The 17,851-nt window shown below is 40.4% G+C and overlaps 1 protein-coding gene and 1 long non-coding RNA gene across 2 annotated transcripts; one reads left to right on the top strand and one right to left on the bottom strand.

The window, feature by feature from the left end:
* The first annotated feature begins 1,053 nt into the window (after positions 1-1,053).
* On the top strand, positions 1,054-3,851 carry LOC135552354 (free fatty acid receptor 3-like). The gene is made up of 2 exons (XM_064983921.1): positions 1,054-1,108; positions 2,513-3,851. Exon 2 carries the CDS (start codon positions 2,564-2,566, stop codon positions 3,476-3,478), a length of 915 nt encoding a protein of 304 aa, XP_064839993.1. The 5' UTR covers positions 1,054-1,108; positions 2,513-2,563; the 3' UTR covers positions 3,479-3,851.
* A 2,428-nt stretch (positions 3,852-6,279) lies between these two features.
* On the bottom strand, positions 6,280-11,937 carry LOC135551442 (uncharacterized). The gene is made up of 3 exons (XR_010457309.1): positions 11,751-11,937; positions 6,555-6,660; positions 6,280-6,364 (listed from the first exon to the last, which is right to left on the bottom strand). It is a non-coding gene; the product is annotated as an uncharacterized LOC135551442 (long non-coding RNA).
* Positions 11,938-17,851: the final 5,914 nt, after the last annotated feature.

Raw genomic sequence — 17,851 nt, forward strand, 5'->3', positions numbered from 1 at the left:
ATTTCAGAAGAACAGAATAGGATACTCTGAGTTGTCATTACGTTAAGTCCTGATTGAGCTATGCAAATTTAAGGTGTGCTACATTAGTTAATTTAGCAGACAAGATTTGTTTAGAATTCAGTGGAATTATTTTATATTATTTTATAGTATGTAGAATACAATTTAACAACGCTGGATAAAATAGAAAGGATCTTTTCTCCAAATGATTTGCGAGGGACCTCACACATGCGGTTATTCTGTGTTGAGAGGTTAACAAAGAAACAGGACCTCCTATATGCTTAATTTAGAGTTATTTATGCAACTTTAGTTGTTCTACAAACATTGACTTATGTTTTGATTTTTAATACATTGTAAGGCTGCGTGATGCAACTCTAATGATGATTTGAAAAAAAGTTGCATGAAAGGCATAAACTCTGCTTAGGTTTTCGCTCAGGCTGTGCACACTTCATCAGTCTCTCATTCGCAATTTGACAAGCACTTGCTAATTCCTCTAATTTCCCGGCGGCATCCCCTCTGTGTGGCCATAATGCACTCTAAAAAAATCCATGCCTTTTGCAGACAGTGTCCACTGTGCCCTTGACCCGGAGTGCTGCGCGCGTCCTTATCCAATTCCAAGATGCATATTGAAGATATAACTGTCCACAACAACATAAGTAGTTTAAAAACATATGTGATTTACTCTGCCATCTGGTGGGCAGAAACATCTGATTATTCCCAGATTATTTCAATATCTCATATTTTCACAATCAAAGCCCAATGATTTAATTGCTGACCAACTATCTGCCATGTTATTTTATACTGATCTTAATGTGATTGCAACACATTTCCCTGTAAATTTATCTGAGATACATTACATTGGACATTCAAGGGTTGCTGAGAGACAATGTTTGGAGAGCTTATGGAAACAAAGATTGTGACAGGAGTTTATTAAATTTGCGCAGCATATCACATCACAGACACTTGGCAGTGGGTAATGCAGTGAGGGAGGAGTGTTCTGATTTGATCTGACAGTCAGCATCCGGCAGACACTTTGTGCTGCCAGTACATTTGAGGATCCAGTCGGATAACATCGTGATCATGAGGATACAGATTTTCAAGATCCATGGAGGTGAGTTTGTCATTAGAAAACAGACACTTTTCCTCTCACATTAGTTACAGTATGAATGAGGTATCAGTAGAAAAAGATGGGTTATTCACAAAACTTTACCACAACAGAATGTATCATCTACTTTTACCCGCTATGAAATTAATATTGAATAGCATCTATTCACTCTTTTACTGTATATCTTGTTAGCATTCTAAGTCAATTCTGAATTTGCATCAATCCAAAATAAGAATTTGTTCTTAACTGACTTGCCTAGTAAAATTAAGGTAAAAAAAAATTTAAAAAATTTAAAAAAATTAAAAAAAATCTCTTCTAAAGATGTAACTTATTCAGAACACAGGTGAAACATTTAACAGTAACTCAATTTTTAGAAATAACCCCAAAGTTGAGGCTTATGTTTTATACATGTGAACAATCAAATCAAAACACAAAAGCAGACAAAAAAGATGGCTGACGTGTAGTGTTTCCTACTGCTGACAGATAATGTCTGAAAGTTAGTGTCTCATGAGATATTTTTATGGGACACCTTTTCGGTAACACACAGTGCCTTCAGAAAGTATTCATACTCACAATACCCCATAATGACAAAGTGAAAATGTATTGAAAATAAAATAAAGAAATATCTAATTTACATAAATTATCTTACACCTGAGTTAATACGTGTTAAAATCCCCTTTGGTATCGATTCCAGCTGTGAGTGTTTCTGGGTAAGTCTCTAAGAGCGTTGCACACCTGGATTGTACAACATTTACCTATTATTCTTTTCAAAATTATTCAAGTTGGTTGTTGATCATTGCTAGACAACCATTTTCAAGTCGTGCCATAGATTTTAATGCAGATTTAAGTCAAAACTGTAATTCGGCCACACAGGAAGATTCACTGTCTTCTTGGTAAGCAACTCAATTGTAGATTTGGCCTTGAGCTTTAGGTAATTGTCCTCTGAAAGGTGAATTTATCTCCCAGTGTCTGGTGGAAAGCAAATTGAACCAGGTTTTTCTCTAGGACTTTGCCTGTGCTTAGCTACATTCCATTTATTTTTCATCCTGAAAAACTCCTGTCCATAAAGATTACAAGCATACCCATAACATGATGCAGTCACCACTCTGCTTGAAAATATGTAGAGAGGTACTAAGTAATGTGTTCTATTGGATTTGACCCAATATAACACTTTGTATTCAGGACAAAAGTGAATTTGCAAACAGGATGCATGATTTGGAATATTTGTATCCTCTATAGGCTTACTTCTCTTCATTCTGTCAATTAGATAAGTATTGTGGAGTAAGTGTGGGGTACAAAGACGAGGTAGACATTAAAAACCATGTTAAGCACTATTATTGCACACTGAGTGAGTCCATGCAACTTATTATGCAACTTGATAAGCTATTTTTCACCCTTTTCTCTTTCCAGTTGTGTCGTGAGTCTCCAAGTGTCTGAGACTGATGAAGTAGGCTAATCGCCATGCCGATCACTCATCTGTTGCTGTCTGTTTACATTGCCACCTTCCTGATTGGGATACCTGCCAACATCCTGGCATTCTGCACCTTTTGCCAAAAGGTGCGCCGCAAACCTGCCCCCATCGACATCCTGCTCCTCAACCTGACCATCTCCGACCTCATCTTCCTCGCTTTCCTGCCCTTCAAGATGAAGGAGGCTGTTGATGACATGAACTGGAACCTCCCCTTCTTCTTGTGTCCAGTCACTGGTTTCCTGTTCTACTCCACCATCTACAACAGCACCCTCCTCCTGACCGCGGTGAGTGTGGAGCGCTACCTTGGTGTGGCCTTCCCTATCAGATACGCCCTGTGTCACAGGCCACGCTATGCTGTGGTAGCCAGTATCATATGTTGGGTGGTGTCATCACTGAACCTTAGCGTCGTGTACATTGTGCCCTGCTCCCACTGGATATATAGCAATGGGACCATTATGGACGATCCCCCGACAACGTGCTACCTGAACTTCACCCAAGGCCAGCTCAGCATCCTTCTCCCAGTGCGTTTGGAGCTATTCCTGGTCCTCTTCTGCGTCCCCTTCCTGGTCTGCACCTTCTGCTATGTCAACTTCATCCGTATACTGTCTCGGCTGCCCAACATCGGGCGGCGGCGGCGCCTGCGGGCCATTGGGCTGGCACTGGGCACCCTGTTGGTGTTTGCCCTCTGCTTTGGGCCCTACAACGTATCCCACGTGGTGGGGTTCGTCCGGAAAGACAGCGAGAGTTGGAGGGATGTAGCGTTGCTCTCCAGTACCCTCAACGCCTGCCTGGACCCCATCATCTTCTATTTCTCCTCGGTGGCTGTCAGGAGCATGCTCAGTCACTGCTTCAGGAGCTTCGTGGCTACACTACACATTTTAAAGTGTGAAAGGGGTCAAGTCTGATAGGGGTCAGCCTCCAAGACTGATAAATACAGAAAAACATGCAACCCCTGGAGTGTTTATGTTCCAATTTGTCATGCATGAAGATGTATGTATGTTCAGTGCAATTATGTATATTATATGTATTAGGTATACTCTGTTATGTTATGTAACTCAAAGATCATCTATGATAAATTATGTTCCCTAAAGCTGTACCACAATTATAGTATAACCATTACCCATACCTCCACAAACCATATTTATATTTAATTTAAAAATGAATAAATCGATCATCCGTATTACTTAAATCGTTTATATTACAGTACATGTGCTCTAACCAGTAGGTTACATTCAATAAAAAATATACTTGTTTTATGGGGCTTGGAATAAATAAATTAGAACCATAAGCTATAAGAGCACAGAGGTGGGTGTGAAAGATGTCCAATTTTGAGTTAATTTTGTGTAACAAGCGTGTAAATCAGGATGTGCAAACATGGGGAGATTATACAGCGCTGAGTCATAGCGTCTCATGCTCGTCTTTCCGTTGCTAGGAACTGTAAACAAATCGACAACCGCTGTCTTTTGTGCAGGTCTTGATAAATACAGATAACTGCTCTTTATAGTGTCCTGTGAATGTTCGTTATTAGTTTACAAATTGTACACCCAGTAACATTATAGATTCAATGGGATTGAATTCAGAGGGAAATAAATGAGTGCCTTGTTTGACAAGGCAGATTGGCAATTAGGGCTGACCCCATTTAGTCAACTGGTCAGTTGTTTGGTCGATAGGCCAAAAAACATTTATTTTTTTATGCCACACGAGACACCTGCCTGTTTCGTGCCTGTCCCAGTAGATTAATCCATTGCGGAGGCCGCAGGGATGGCACAGTCCATCACTCTAAGACACATATGTGCTACAGTGGAGGCTTGTGGGAGGAGCTATATGAGGACAGGCTCATTGTAGTGGCCGGAATGGAAAAAATGGAACAGAGTCAAAAATGTGGTTTCAATATATTTGTGTTTGATACCTTTCCATTTATTCCATTCCAGCCATTACAATGAGCCTGACCGCCTATAGCTCTTCCCACCAGCCTCCACTGATGTGCTACTGAAATTGTACATGGTAATATTATGTACGAACAATGGTGCAACACTAATAACTAATATTTTATAACAAATCTGATTTCCTGAAGTGTATGTTTATTACTATTAACATATAATGCCAGACATCCCCTTTCATCTCACTGTGTATCCGCCCAAGTTTTTTGCAGATGGCACATTTGTAGCCTAAGACTTCTTCGGAAACACTGAGTTATTTTTTTCTTGGAATAGAAACACCATAGAATTAATCTAATTAATTAAGCTACATTTCTTCAAATCAATCCATATATTATGTTCTTGCAAAAAAAGCTTTTACATTTTCTAGTACAGCCAATATTGAAGACTGCCAAATGCTTCTCAAAGATGCCCTCTGGTGGTCAAACTAGCACTAACTAGCATTAATGGCAACAATGGCTGACAATTAAATAACGTGCCTTAGAATTCTGCGGTAGCCCGCAAGGTGTGCTGCAGTATGACGCAACTTTTATAGGAAGAACCACTGTAGCTTTAACAACTAAGCTATGGGATCCTTGTATTTGCAGTGGAGAGGCGGAGAAGAGACAAGATCAACAACCGGATCATCACTCTCTCAAAGATCATCCTAGACTGCAACATAGACAGTACTAAGACTGGAGCAGTGGGTGTGGTAAATTATATAATTTAAGACGTTTACAGACTTTATGGGATGGTTTCCTGGACACAAATTACGCCTAGTCCTGGACAAGAAAGCATGCTCAATCGAAACACTCCATTGAAATAGGTTTTTAGTCCAGGAGTAGTAAGTAATCTATGTCCGAGAAACTCACCCACAATGGCGAAATCATGTTTTCTTACAATATAAGTCATGTGTGACCTCGTCTCTTTAGAAGAAAGGAGGGATCTTATCGAAAGTATGTGACTACTTTTGGGAGCTGAGACAGAATAACCAGTGACTGCAGGACCACTTCAAAGATAATATCCCGTACTGAAGAGCTCAGTGACTTTCAACAATCCAAGTACATTTAAACAAAGTGGCATAGTTAAAGTGGCTAGTGATACATGTATTACATAAGGATGCAGTCGATGATATAGAGTACAGTATATACGTATGCATATGAGATGAATAATGTAGGGTAAGTAACATTATATAAGGTAGCATTGTTTAAAGTGGCTAGTGATATATTTACATCATTTCCTGTTTGTTTTGGTTGTGTTTCAGATCATTTTGTGCCCAATAGAAATTAATGGTAAATAATGTATTGTGTCATTTTGGAGTCACTTTTACTGTGAACAAGAATAAAATATGATTTTAAACACTTCTACATGAATGCTACTATGATTAGGGATAGTCCTGAATGAATTGCGAATAATGATGAGTGAGAAAGCTACTCACCTCCGACCTGTTTAAATGTTGGGTCAGACTGCACCGACACTGCTTTGGCTGCCCCATCTCTGACTGCGTCAGCAGAGAAATTGGCACAAAAAAAACTCCTCTCCCACCATCTCCTCCGCAGGACTACCCCCATTACTAAAGGGGTTCTGAATGAGGAGAGGGGTAAATGAAACATCAATACTTCACTAAAATGATATTGTGTATGCCACGCGTGCACACACACACAGACACAGACACAGACGACACACAGACACAGACACACACACACACACACACATACACATACACACACACACACACACACACACACACACACACATATGCTACTGCTTGCTGTACTCCAGTAAATGCAGCAGTGAAGACCACACTGACTGCCCCAGTACCGTCGCTGCTGCCTCTAGCTGGTCATCTGTCACCTAGACCACATGATAGGTCAACTGGAGTGAAGAAAGTCAAGGGGAGGTGGTCAGGACATGAATATGCCAAGCATTTCATATAGAATCAGAATCCAAGTACATTTAGATATACCAGGAATTTGAGCTGGTGAAATGGTGCGGACAACCATAAATAGAATATACAATCAGAAAGAATATAGACAAAATTGCCTGGGTCATTGATTGAGCTCACCTGTCCTCTGTGCAGAACTGGTATTGAACATTATGATCCGCAAAAGCTGCGGCCTGCTGTACACTCTGTATGGTAACTGCAGTCTGCTCCTCCGTCACCACACCCTCTGAGAAAAACACACTAGCACGTTAGAATCCACACTTTCACAATCTCACAGCCATGCAATCTCATTAGGCAAACATTGGCAGTAGAATATCCCGTACTGAAGAGCTCAGTGACTTTCAACATGCCACCGTCATAGGATGCCACCTTTCCAACAAGTCAGTTCATCAAATTTCTGCCCTGTTAGAGCTGCCCTGGTCAACTGTAAGTGCTGTTATTGTGAAGTGGAAACGTCTAGGAGCAACAATGGCTCAGTCGCGAAGTGGTTGGCCATACAAGTAAAAATCGCCTGTCCTCGGTTGCAACACTCACTGACTCTGGAAGCAACGTCAGCACAAGAACTGTTCGTTGGGAGCTTCATGAAATGGGTTTCCATGGCCGAGCAGCCGCACACAAGCCTAAGATCACCATGCACAATGCCAAGTGTCGGCTGGAGTGGTGCCATTGGACTCTGGAGCAGTGGAAACACCTTCTCTGGAGTGATGAATAACGCTTCAACATCTGGCAGTTCGACAGACAAATCTGGGTTTAGCGGATGCCAGGAGAACGTTATCTGTTTTAATGTAGTTGGGTGGAGTCGGGATAATGGTCTGGGGCTGTTTTTCACGATTCGGGCTAGGCCTCTTAATACCAGTGAAGGGAAATCTTAGAGCTACAGCATACAATGACATTCTAGGCGATTCTGTGCTTCCAATTTTGTGGCAACAGTTTGGGGCCTTTACTGTTTCAGCATGACAATGCCCCCGTGTACAAATCGAGGTCCATACAGAAATGGTGTGGAAGAACTTCACTGTACTGCACAGAGCCCTGACCTCAACCCCATTGAATACCTTTGGGATGAATTGGACCGCCGACTGCGAGCCAGGCCTGATTGCCAACATCAGTGCGCAACCTCACTAATGCTGTTGTGGCTGAATGGAAGCAAGTCCCCGCAGCAATGTTCCAACATCTAGTGTAAATCCTTCCCAGAAGAGTGGAGGCTGTTATAGCAGCAAAGGGAGGACCAACTCCATATTAATGCACGAGTTTGGAATGAGATGTTCGACGAGCACATGTTCACATACTTTTAGTGTACATTCATGTAGTGTACATTTACAATGGGATTTAATATAAAAAGTGTACACAGGTTTCCTGTCATTTGTCTTAAAATTGACATAAAACTGAATATCATTATATATCATTGCAATCAGTAGACTTCAGGTAACACACATAATAGTTTGTAGTGTTTACATGTAAACTATTGGAACTAGCTATGAAACAATGTACAAAGAGTAGTAAGTTGGCACACGTTTTCAACAGTAGTGAGTTGGCACACGTTTTCAGCAGTAGTGAGTTGGCACACGTTTTCACCACTTTTCTACTAAGATTTTAAGGGATATGTATATGGCATCTTTGGGCCATTTTATTGCTTTCCAGATCCCCTCAAACATTTTAAGGCATCATTGGGCTGTATGTACCGATTATTTATGGAGATATGGCCATGCGAATCGTGTCCAATACGGCCCTATACAGCTGGTTGGCACCTGTACAAAAGCCCTCAGAGTGGAGCAGCATACTACTGAGATGAACTTGATTAACCAAGCTGATTTCACCTGTTGACTCTCTCTAAATGTCACACACTTGTCACTAATTATCAGGACTGCCTTGATAGGCTCATAAAAAAATAGTTTGTTAAGTCATAATGTTAAGATGTCATGTAATTTCCTTATTTGAGATTTATTGGTTTAATAGATTTGTCCTTATCACCTTTACCTTTTATGTTATGCAACTTGCTTATAAAGCCCCACAGTGGATGTGTCATAATACCCATAAAACCTAATGGTCAAACAGGGAAATGGTTTTTCCACCATTCATTTTTCCCATATGGGATTTTTGAAACACTTACATAAGGGATGTGTTTTGATAACTGTGTAAATCTCTTTTGGACATTGTGAGTTTTATCAATATATTTGGCTCTATTTACTCTCATATTCCAAAGTGCTAATTAGCCTCAAAGTAGATATCAAGACTACAAATTCCTGCATGTCATCTTTAGCTGACACCTTTACAAACAGGTATTGTGTAAATGTGTAACTTGCCCAAGGCAGTTCACATAATTGTACATTTAAGGAAATAGAGCCAATTTATTAATTACTAAATGTAGTTAACATTATTTCATCCAGAGATTCTTACCTTTGCCTCGATTCGGCAGTCTCATCCAGATCAGCTGGATGAGAGCAGCTAATTGGCGTTGCATTTTTTTGTGTGTGGGGGGGGGGGTGGGAATACAGGAAAATATATTGATAAAAAACACCTTGGTTGAGATATTTACATGGTTATCAAAACGTCACTGTAGGGGAAGCCTAAAATCCCCTATGTGAAAAATGAATGGTGGAAAAACTATTGGAACCATTTAGGACTGACCCCATTTAGTTGACTGGTCAATTGTTTGGTCGACAGGCTGTTAAGTCAACCAAGAGTTTTTTTTAATTGAGCAGTCTAAAACCTTTACAATACCAGTCAAAAGTTTGGACACACCTACTAATTCAAGGGTTTTTCTTTATTTTTACTATTTTATACAGAGAATAATGAAGACATCAAAACTATGAAATAACACACATGAAATCATGTAGTAACAGAAAAGTGTTAAACAAATCAACATATGTTATATTTGAGATTCTCGAAGTAGCCACTCTTTGCCTTGACAGCTTTGCACACTCTTGGCATTCCCTCAACCAGCTTCATGAGTTTGTCACCTGAAATGCATTTAAATTCACTGGTGTGCCTTGTTAAAAGTTCATTTGTGTAATCTCTTTCCTTCATAAATCCTGTTTGGGATAGGGGGCAGCATTTTCACGTTTGGATGAAAAGCGTGCCCAGAGTAAACTACCTGCTACCCAGGCCCAGTTACAAATATATGCATATTATTAGTAGTATTGGACAGAAAACACTCTGAAGTTTCTAAAACTGTTTGAATGATGTCTGTGAGTATAACAGAACTCATATGGCAGGCAAAAACCTGAAAAAATCCAACCAGGAAGTGGGAAATCTGAGGTTTGTAGTTTTCAACTCATCGCCTATTGAATATACAGTATATATGGGGTCATATTGCACTTCCTAAGGCTTCCACTAGATGTCAACAGTCTTTAGAACTTTGTTTGAGGCTTCTACTGTGAAGTGGGGGCGAATGAGAGCTGATTGAGTAAGAGGTCTGCCAGAGTGGCATGAGCTGATCACGCGCACACTCGTGAGAGCGACCTGCATACCATTGCATTTCTAAAGACAAAGGAATTCTCCGGTTGGAACATTATTGAAGATTTATGTTAAAAACATCCTAAAGATTGATTCTATACATCGTTTGACATGTGTCTACGAACTGTAATATAACTTTTTGAACTTCTCGTCTGAACTTTCACCTGGACTTGCCCGCACCTCGTGAGTTTGGATTTGTTTACTAAACGCGCTAACAAAAGGAGTTATTTGGACATAAATGATGGACTTTCTCAAAAAAAAAACATTTATTGTGGAACTGGGATTCCTGGGAGTGCATTCTGATGAAGATCATCAAAGGTAAGTGAATATTTATAACGCTATTTCTGACTTTTACTGACTCCACAACATGGCTTGTTTTTGTGTCTGAGCGCCGTACTCAGATTATTGCATGGTTTGCTTTTTCCTTAAAGCTTTTTTGAAATCTGACACACAGTGAATTAAGGAGAAGTATATCTATACTTCTGTGCATAATATGAGTATTTCTGTAAATTGATGTGGCTCTCTGAAAATTCTCCGGATGTTTTCGAGGCACAACATTACTGACCATAAAGCGCCAATGTAAACTGACGTTTTTGGATAGAAATTTGTACTTTATCGAACAAAACATACATGTATTGTGTAACATGAAGTCCTATGAGTACCATCTGATGACGATCATCAAAGGTTAGTGATTAATTGTATCTCTATTTCTGCTTCTTGTGACGAGACTCTGACCTAACATAATCATATGGTGTGCTTTCACTGTAAAGCCTTTTTGAAATCGGATATGATGGTTAGATTAACAAGAAGTTAAGCTTTAATTTGGTGTCTTGCACTTGTGAATGTATGAAAGTTAAATATTTCTAAAAAAATGTTTTTGAATTTTGCACTCTGCTTTTTCAGCGGTTGTTGCTAGCGGAAGCCCTAGCCCTAACAAGTTATTAATGCGTTTGAGTCAATCAGCTATGCTGTGAAGATATTTCTAGGGCCTCCCACTCCTCTTTCTATTCTGGTTAGAGCCAGTTTACGCTGTTCTGTGAAGTGAGTAGATCACAGCGTTGTACGAGATCTTCAGTTTCTTGGCAATGTCTTGCATGGAATAGCCTTTTGTTATCAGAAATGTTGTCTATATTATCAGTGGGGTTTATTTAGTGGGTATATAACAATGACTTTGTAATGTTATATTGTTTGGAATGATTTTACCCTAACAGGAAATCTGGATTGACTGGTAGGCTTCCCAGACTGCCTGCAATATTTAAAATGTTCCTTAATGGATCTTGTATTAGTGTACCAAGTGTGATACTTGTATCCTAAAATGTAACTATAATTGACTGTGCACTGTACACTGATATAAGTAGCAAGAGTGCCCCCTGGTATTTGCGGAAGAAAATGTGGCATACTAGTCTGCTGAAGTTGAATCAGTAAAATGTATACGAATTTAACTTTGGGATAATCAGTCAATGGAACTTGCATGCATCAGCAGGTCAACACTTTCCCTCCAAAACATTGACAAATGGTAACGCCCCCGTAATCCTTCAAACAGAGGCTAAAACACTTTTTTAAGGCACAGCTCATAACAGTGCTGTTCAGAAGGGCTTTCAATTATTATTATTATTATCATTATCAAACCCATAGTGGAATATTGCATAATGATATCAAAATGGAATCGTTGTAAATAATAATAATAATAATAATAATACATTATGCAAGCGTGGGCAAAATATAGCCCGTTTCATGTAACCAATAACGAAATATATTACTGAAAATACATTAATAAAGGTGGCGCTAATGTGTTGCTAAGGAAGAAGGTGCCTAGGCTTGGGAAGTTATTACGAGCGGTGAGCATAGGACGCGTTTTCTTACCTCTAATAGCTGTCCAAACTCTGTTCAACCATATCCATGAAGGTTACAGTTTAAAATATGATATTCAGCGACACTGAAATGCTGAGATGGATGTACAGATCACCCGGACAAACACACGAGTCATGTGATAAAGACAGTCCAAAGGTACCGACCTGGTACCTACCTAAATTAAAATGGAAAACGCGAACTAGGAGGTGTTGACGTCGCTTGTTCGAAAATGCGAGATTAGGGCTTCAGAATTTGACACTGTTGAAGGGTCAAACGACATTTACCGTCGGAGTTATACAGGGCCATTGGGAAGATATTTCCGTCATTAACTTGTTTATTTTGTGCCTTTTTGTTTATTTTATGTTTTATTTGTTTTAATCCTGATTGGGCTATTACACTCGTCGTGGTGTACATGTAGCCATCCGCAAGGCTGCGGCAGTAGCCGTGTCGTTGTGGATTATAAAATATTGAGTGGAGTGTACTCGAAACACGCGATTATTCTTGATTCTGCTGAATGTGAACAATGGCATGAGATGAGCTATAAAAGAGCACATTGCTCTCTCTGACCCATGGCAAAAAGAGTAGAATTACAGACAATTAGTTTTAATACTGCAACATTTTCTCTTAGCCTCATGACAAAGTGTGTAAAATAGCATTATAAATGCAATAATTCAGCAAATTAGCTGCCCCACCAACAACAACAAAAATACATGAAAAAATATGTATATTATTTACATACATGAAAACATACATACATACATACATACATACATACATACATACATACATACATACATACATACATACATACATACAGTGCATTTGGAAAGTATTCCGATCCATTGACTTATTCCACATTTTGTTATGTTACAGCCTTATTCTAAAATGGATCTACACATAATACCCAAAATGACAAAGCAAAAACAGGTTTTTGGATTTTTTTTGTGCTAATTTATGTTTTTTAAAATACATAAGTATTCGGACCCTTTACTCAGTACTTTGTTGACGCCTTTGGCAGCGATTATAGCCTCTAGTGCCCATGGATGATGCTGTTGCCAGTGATGTCTGGTGAGGACCTGCCTTACAACAGGCCTACAAGCCCTCAGTCCAGCCTCTCTCAGTCTATTGCGGACAGTCTGAGCACTGATGGAGGGATTGTGCGTTCCTGGTGTAACTTGGGCAGTTGTTGTTGCCATCCTGTACCTGTCCCGCAGGTGTGATGTTCGAATGTACCGATCCTGTGCAGGTGTTACACGTGGTCTGCCACTGCGAGTACAATCAGCTGTCCGTCCTGTCTCCCTGTAGTGCTGTCTTAGGCGTCTCACAGTACGGACATTGCAATTTATTGCCCTGGCCACATCTGCAGTCCTCATGCCTCCTTGCATAATGCCTAAGGCATGTTCACGCAGATGAGCAGGGACCCTGGGCATCTTTCTTTTGGTGTTTTTCAGAGTCAGTAGAAAGGCCTCGCTAGTGTCCTAAGTTTTCATAATTGACCTTAATTGTATTTATTTATTTATTTCACCTTTATTTAACCAGGTAGGGAAGTTGAGAACAAGTTCTCCTTTACAATTGCGACCTGGCCAAGATAAAGCAAAGCAGTTCGACACATACAACAACACAGTGTTACACATGGAGTAAAACAAACATACAGTCAATAATACAGTAGAAAAATAAGTCTATATACAATGTGAGGAAATGAGGTGAGATAAGGGAGGTAAAGGCAAAAAAGGTCATGGTGGCGAAGTAAATACAATATAGCAAGTAAAACACTGGAATGAAGATCTGCAGTGGAAGAATGTGCAAAGTAGAGATAGAAATAGTGGGGTGCAAAGGAGCAAAATAAATAAATACAGTAGGGGAAGAGGTAGTTGTTTGGGCTAAAATATTGATGGGCTATGTACAGGTGCAGTAATCTGTGAGCTGCTCTGACAGCTAGTGCTTAAAGCTAGTGAGGGAAATAAGTGTTTCCAGTTTCAGAGATGTTTATAGTACGTTCCAGTCATTGGCAGCAGAGAACTGGAAGGAGAGGCGGTCAAAGGAAGAATTGGTTTTGGGGATGACCAGAGAGATATACCTGCTGGAGCCCGTGCTACAGGTGGGTGCTGCTATGGTGATCAGCGAGGTGAGATAAGGGGGACTTTACCTAGCAGGGTCTTGTAGATGACCTGGAGCCAGTGGGTTTGGCGACGAGTATGAAGCGAGGGCCAGCCAATGAGAGCGTTCAGGTCGCAGTGGTGTGTAGTATTTGGGGCTTTGGTGACAAAACGGATGGCACTGTGATAGACTGCATCCATTTTATTGAGTAGGGTATTGGAGGCTATTCTGTAAATGACATCGCCAAAGTCGAGGATCGGTAGGATGGTCAGTTTTACGAGGGTATGTTTGGCAGCATGAGTGAAGGATGCTTTGTTGCGAAATAGGAAGCCAATTCTAGATTTAACTTTGGATTGGAGATGTTTCATGTGAGTCTGGAAGGAGAGTTTACAGTCTAACCAGAAACCTAGGTATTTGTAGTTGTCCACATATTCTAAGTCAGAACCGCCCAGAGAAGTGATGCTGGACGGGCTGGCAGGTGCAGGCAGCAATCTGTTGAAGAGCATGCATTTAATTTTACTTGTATTTAAGAGCGTTTGGAGGACACGGAAGGAGTGTTGTATGGCATTGAAGCTTGTTTGGAGGTTAGTTAACACAGTGTCCAAAGGAGGGCCAGAAGTATACAGAATGGTGTCGTCTGCGTAGAGGTGGATCAGAGACTCACCAGCAGCAAGAGCGACATCACTGATGTATACAGAGAAGAGAGTCGGCCCAAGAATTGAACCCTGTGGCACCCCCATAGACACTGCCAGAGGCCCGGACAACAGGCTCTCCGATTTGACACACTGAACTCAATCAGAGAAGTAGTTGGTGAACCAGGTGAGACAATCATTTGAGAAACCAAGGCTATCGAGTCTGCCGATGCGGATGTGGTGATTGACAGAGTCAAAAGCCTTGGCCAGGTCAATGAATACGGCTGCCCAGTATTGTTTCTTATCGATGGCGGTTATGATATCGTTTAGGACCATGAGCGTGGCTGAGGTGCACCCATGACCAACTCTGAAACCAGATTGCATAGCGGAGAAGGTGTGGTGGGATTCGAAATGGTCGGAAATCTGTTTGTTGACTTGGCTTTCAAAGACCTTAGAAAGGCAGGGTAGGATAGATATAGGTCTGTAGCATTTTGGGTTAAGAGTGTCTCCCCTTTGAAGAGGGGGATGACCGCAGCTGCTTTCCAATCTTTGGGAATCTTAGACGACATGAAAGAGAGGTTGAACAGGCGGAGGTGTTGCTAACATTTACGATAGCAAATTTAAATTTACAAAAAAATGACGTTTTTGTCTATTGAGCTTCTAGTCATGAAATCTATGCAGCCTACTCAATCACTTTTTTATAGCTACTGTTTTACAGGCCTCCTGGACCATATTCAGCGTTCCTCATTGAGTTCCCTGAATTCCTATCGGACCTTGTAGTTGTAGCAGATAATATTCAAATTTTTGGTGACTTTAATATTCACATGGAAAAGTCCACAGACTTACTCCAAAAGGCTTTCGGAGCCATCATCGACTCGGTGGGTTTTGTCCAACATGTCTCTGGACCTACTCACTGTCACAGTCATACTCTGGACCTAGTTTTGTCCCATGGAATAAATTTTGTGGATCTTAATGTTTTTCCTCATAATCCTGGACTATCGGACCACCATTTTATTACGTTTGCAATTGCAACAAATAATCTGCTCAGACCGCAACCAAGGAGAATCAAAAGTCGTGCTATAAATTCCCAGACAACACAAAGATTCCTTGATGCCCTTGCAGACTCCGTCTGCCTACCCAAGGACGTCAGAGGACAAAAATTAGTTAACCACCTAACTGAGGAACTCAATTTAACCTTTCTGAACCACCCATCCCGGATCCGGGATAATTGTCATCAGCAACGCTGAATAGCATAGCGCCACAGTCAAATAATATTACTAGAAAAGATTCATATTCATGAAATCACAAGTGGAATATTGCAAAACACAGCTTAGCCTGTTGTTAACCTCTTGATGCTCTGGGGGCGCTATTTCATTTTTGGATGAAAAACGTTTTAAACAAGATATTTTGTCACAAAAAGATGCTCGACTATGCATATAATTGATAGCTTTCGAAAGAAAACACTCTGACGTGTCCAGAACTACCAAGATATTTTCTGTGCGTGCCCTAGAACGTGAGCTTCAGGCAAAACCAAGATGAGACGGCATCCAGGAAATGAGCAGGATTTTTGAGGCTCTGTTTTCCATTGTCTCCTTATATGGCTGTGAATGCGAGAGGAGTAAGTCTGCCCTTTCTGTCGTTTCCCCAAGGTGTCTGCAGCATTGTGACATATTTGTAGGCAGATCATTGGAAGATTGACCATAAGAGACCACATTTACCAGGTGTCCGCCCGGTGTCCTGCGCCGAAAAGTATTTTTCCATGGAATTTAGAGAAGAATGCAAGCTTCCACGAACGATATATCAATGAAGAGATATGTGAAAAAACACCTTGAGGATTGATTCCAAACAACGTTTGCCATGTTTCGGTCGATATTATGTAGTTAATTCGGAAAAAGTTTGACGTTGTAGGTGACTGAATTTTCGGTTCGTTTCGGTAGCCAGATGCGATGTACAAAACGGAACGATTTCTCCTACACACAGACGCTTTCAGGAAAAACTGCGCATTTGGTATGTAACTGAGAGTCTCCTCATTGAAAACATCCGAAGCTCTTCAAAGGTAAATGATTTTATTTATTTGGTTATCTGGTTTTTGTGAAAAGGTTGCGTGCTAAATGCTACTCAAAATGCTAAGCTTTGCATACTCTTACACAAATTAGTCAATTTCTATGGTTCAAAAGCATATTTTGAAAATCTGAGATGACAGTGTTGTTAAGAAAAGGCTAAGCTTGAGAGCAGACGCATTATTTTCATTTTATTTGCAATTTTCAGAAATCGTTAACGTTGCGTTATGCTAATGAGCCTGAGGCTTTAGTCACGATCCCGGATCCGGGATGGGGAGTTTCAAGAGTTAATCCACCTGTCGTCTCAGATTTTGAAATGATGCTTTACAGCGAAAGCAATACAAGTGTTTGTGTAAGTTTATCGATCGCTCGACAAAACAATAAGTACACTTAGCATCAGGTAATTTGGTCACCAAAATCAGAAAAGCAACCAAATTAATTGTTTACCTTTGATGATCTTCGGATGTTTTCACTCACGAGACTCCCAGTTAGACAACAAATGTTCCTTTTGTTCCATAAAGATATTTTTTTATATCCAAATACCTCCGCTAGTTTGGTGCATTATACCCAGGAATCTACCGGAAAGAGCGGTCACAACAACGCAGATAAAAATTCCAAATTATATCCATAATGTCCACAGAAACATGTCAAACGTTTTTTATAATCAATCCTCAGGGTGTTTTTCAAATATCTATTCGATAATATATCAACCGGGACCGATGGCTTTTCACTAGGACCGGGAGTAACAATGGCCGCCTTTCTCCAAACGTAAAAATAGTGCCCCCTAGCTTCAAGAGGTTAACCTTGCGCAATACCCTAGATGCAGTTGCACCCCTAAAAACTAAAAACATTTGTCATAAGAAACTAGATCCCTGGTATACAGAAAATACCCGAGCTATGAAGCAAGCTTCCAGAAAATTGGAACCGTCGCAAAGCTAACTAAAAAGCAGCATTCCCCAAGTGAGGATGGCTTTCACTTCAGCAGTAATAAATTCATGAACTTCTTTGAGGAAAAGATCATGATCATTACAAAGCAAATTACGGACTCCTCTTTAAATCTGCGTATTCCTTCAAAGCTCAGTTGTCCTGAGTCTGCACAACTCTGCCAGGACCTAGGGTCAAGAGAGAAACTCAAGTGTTTTAGTACTATATCTCTTGACACAATGATAAAAATAATCATGGCCTCTAAAACTTCAAGCTGCATACTGGAACTAAACTACTGAAAGAACTACTTCCTGTGCTTGGCCCTCTAATATTGAACATAATAACCAAACTCACTAAAAGTGGCCGTAATAAAGCCTCTTTTGAAAAAGCCAAACCTTGA

This window comes from Oncorhynchus masou, chromosome 13 (genome assembly GCF_036934945.1).
Source record: "Oncorhynchus masou masou isolate Uvic2021 chromosome 13, UVic_Omas_1.1, whole genome shotgun sequence".
NCBI lineage: Eukaryota > Metazoa > Chordata > Actinopteri > Salmoniformes > Salmonidae > Oncorhynchus > Oncorhynchus masou.

Coding starts and splice junctions, on each gene's coding strand:
- LOC135552354 (XM_064983921.1), top strand. CDS start 2,564: ATGCCGATCACTCATCTGTTGCTGTCTGTTTACATTGCCACCTTCCTG.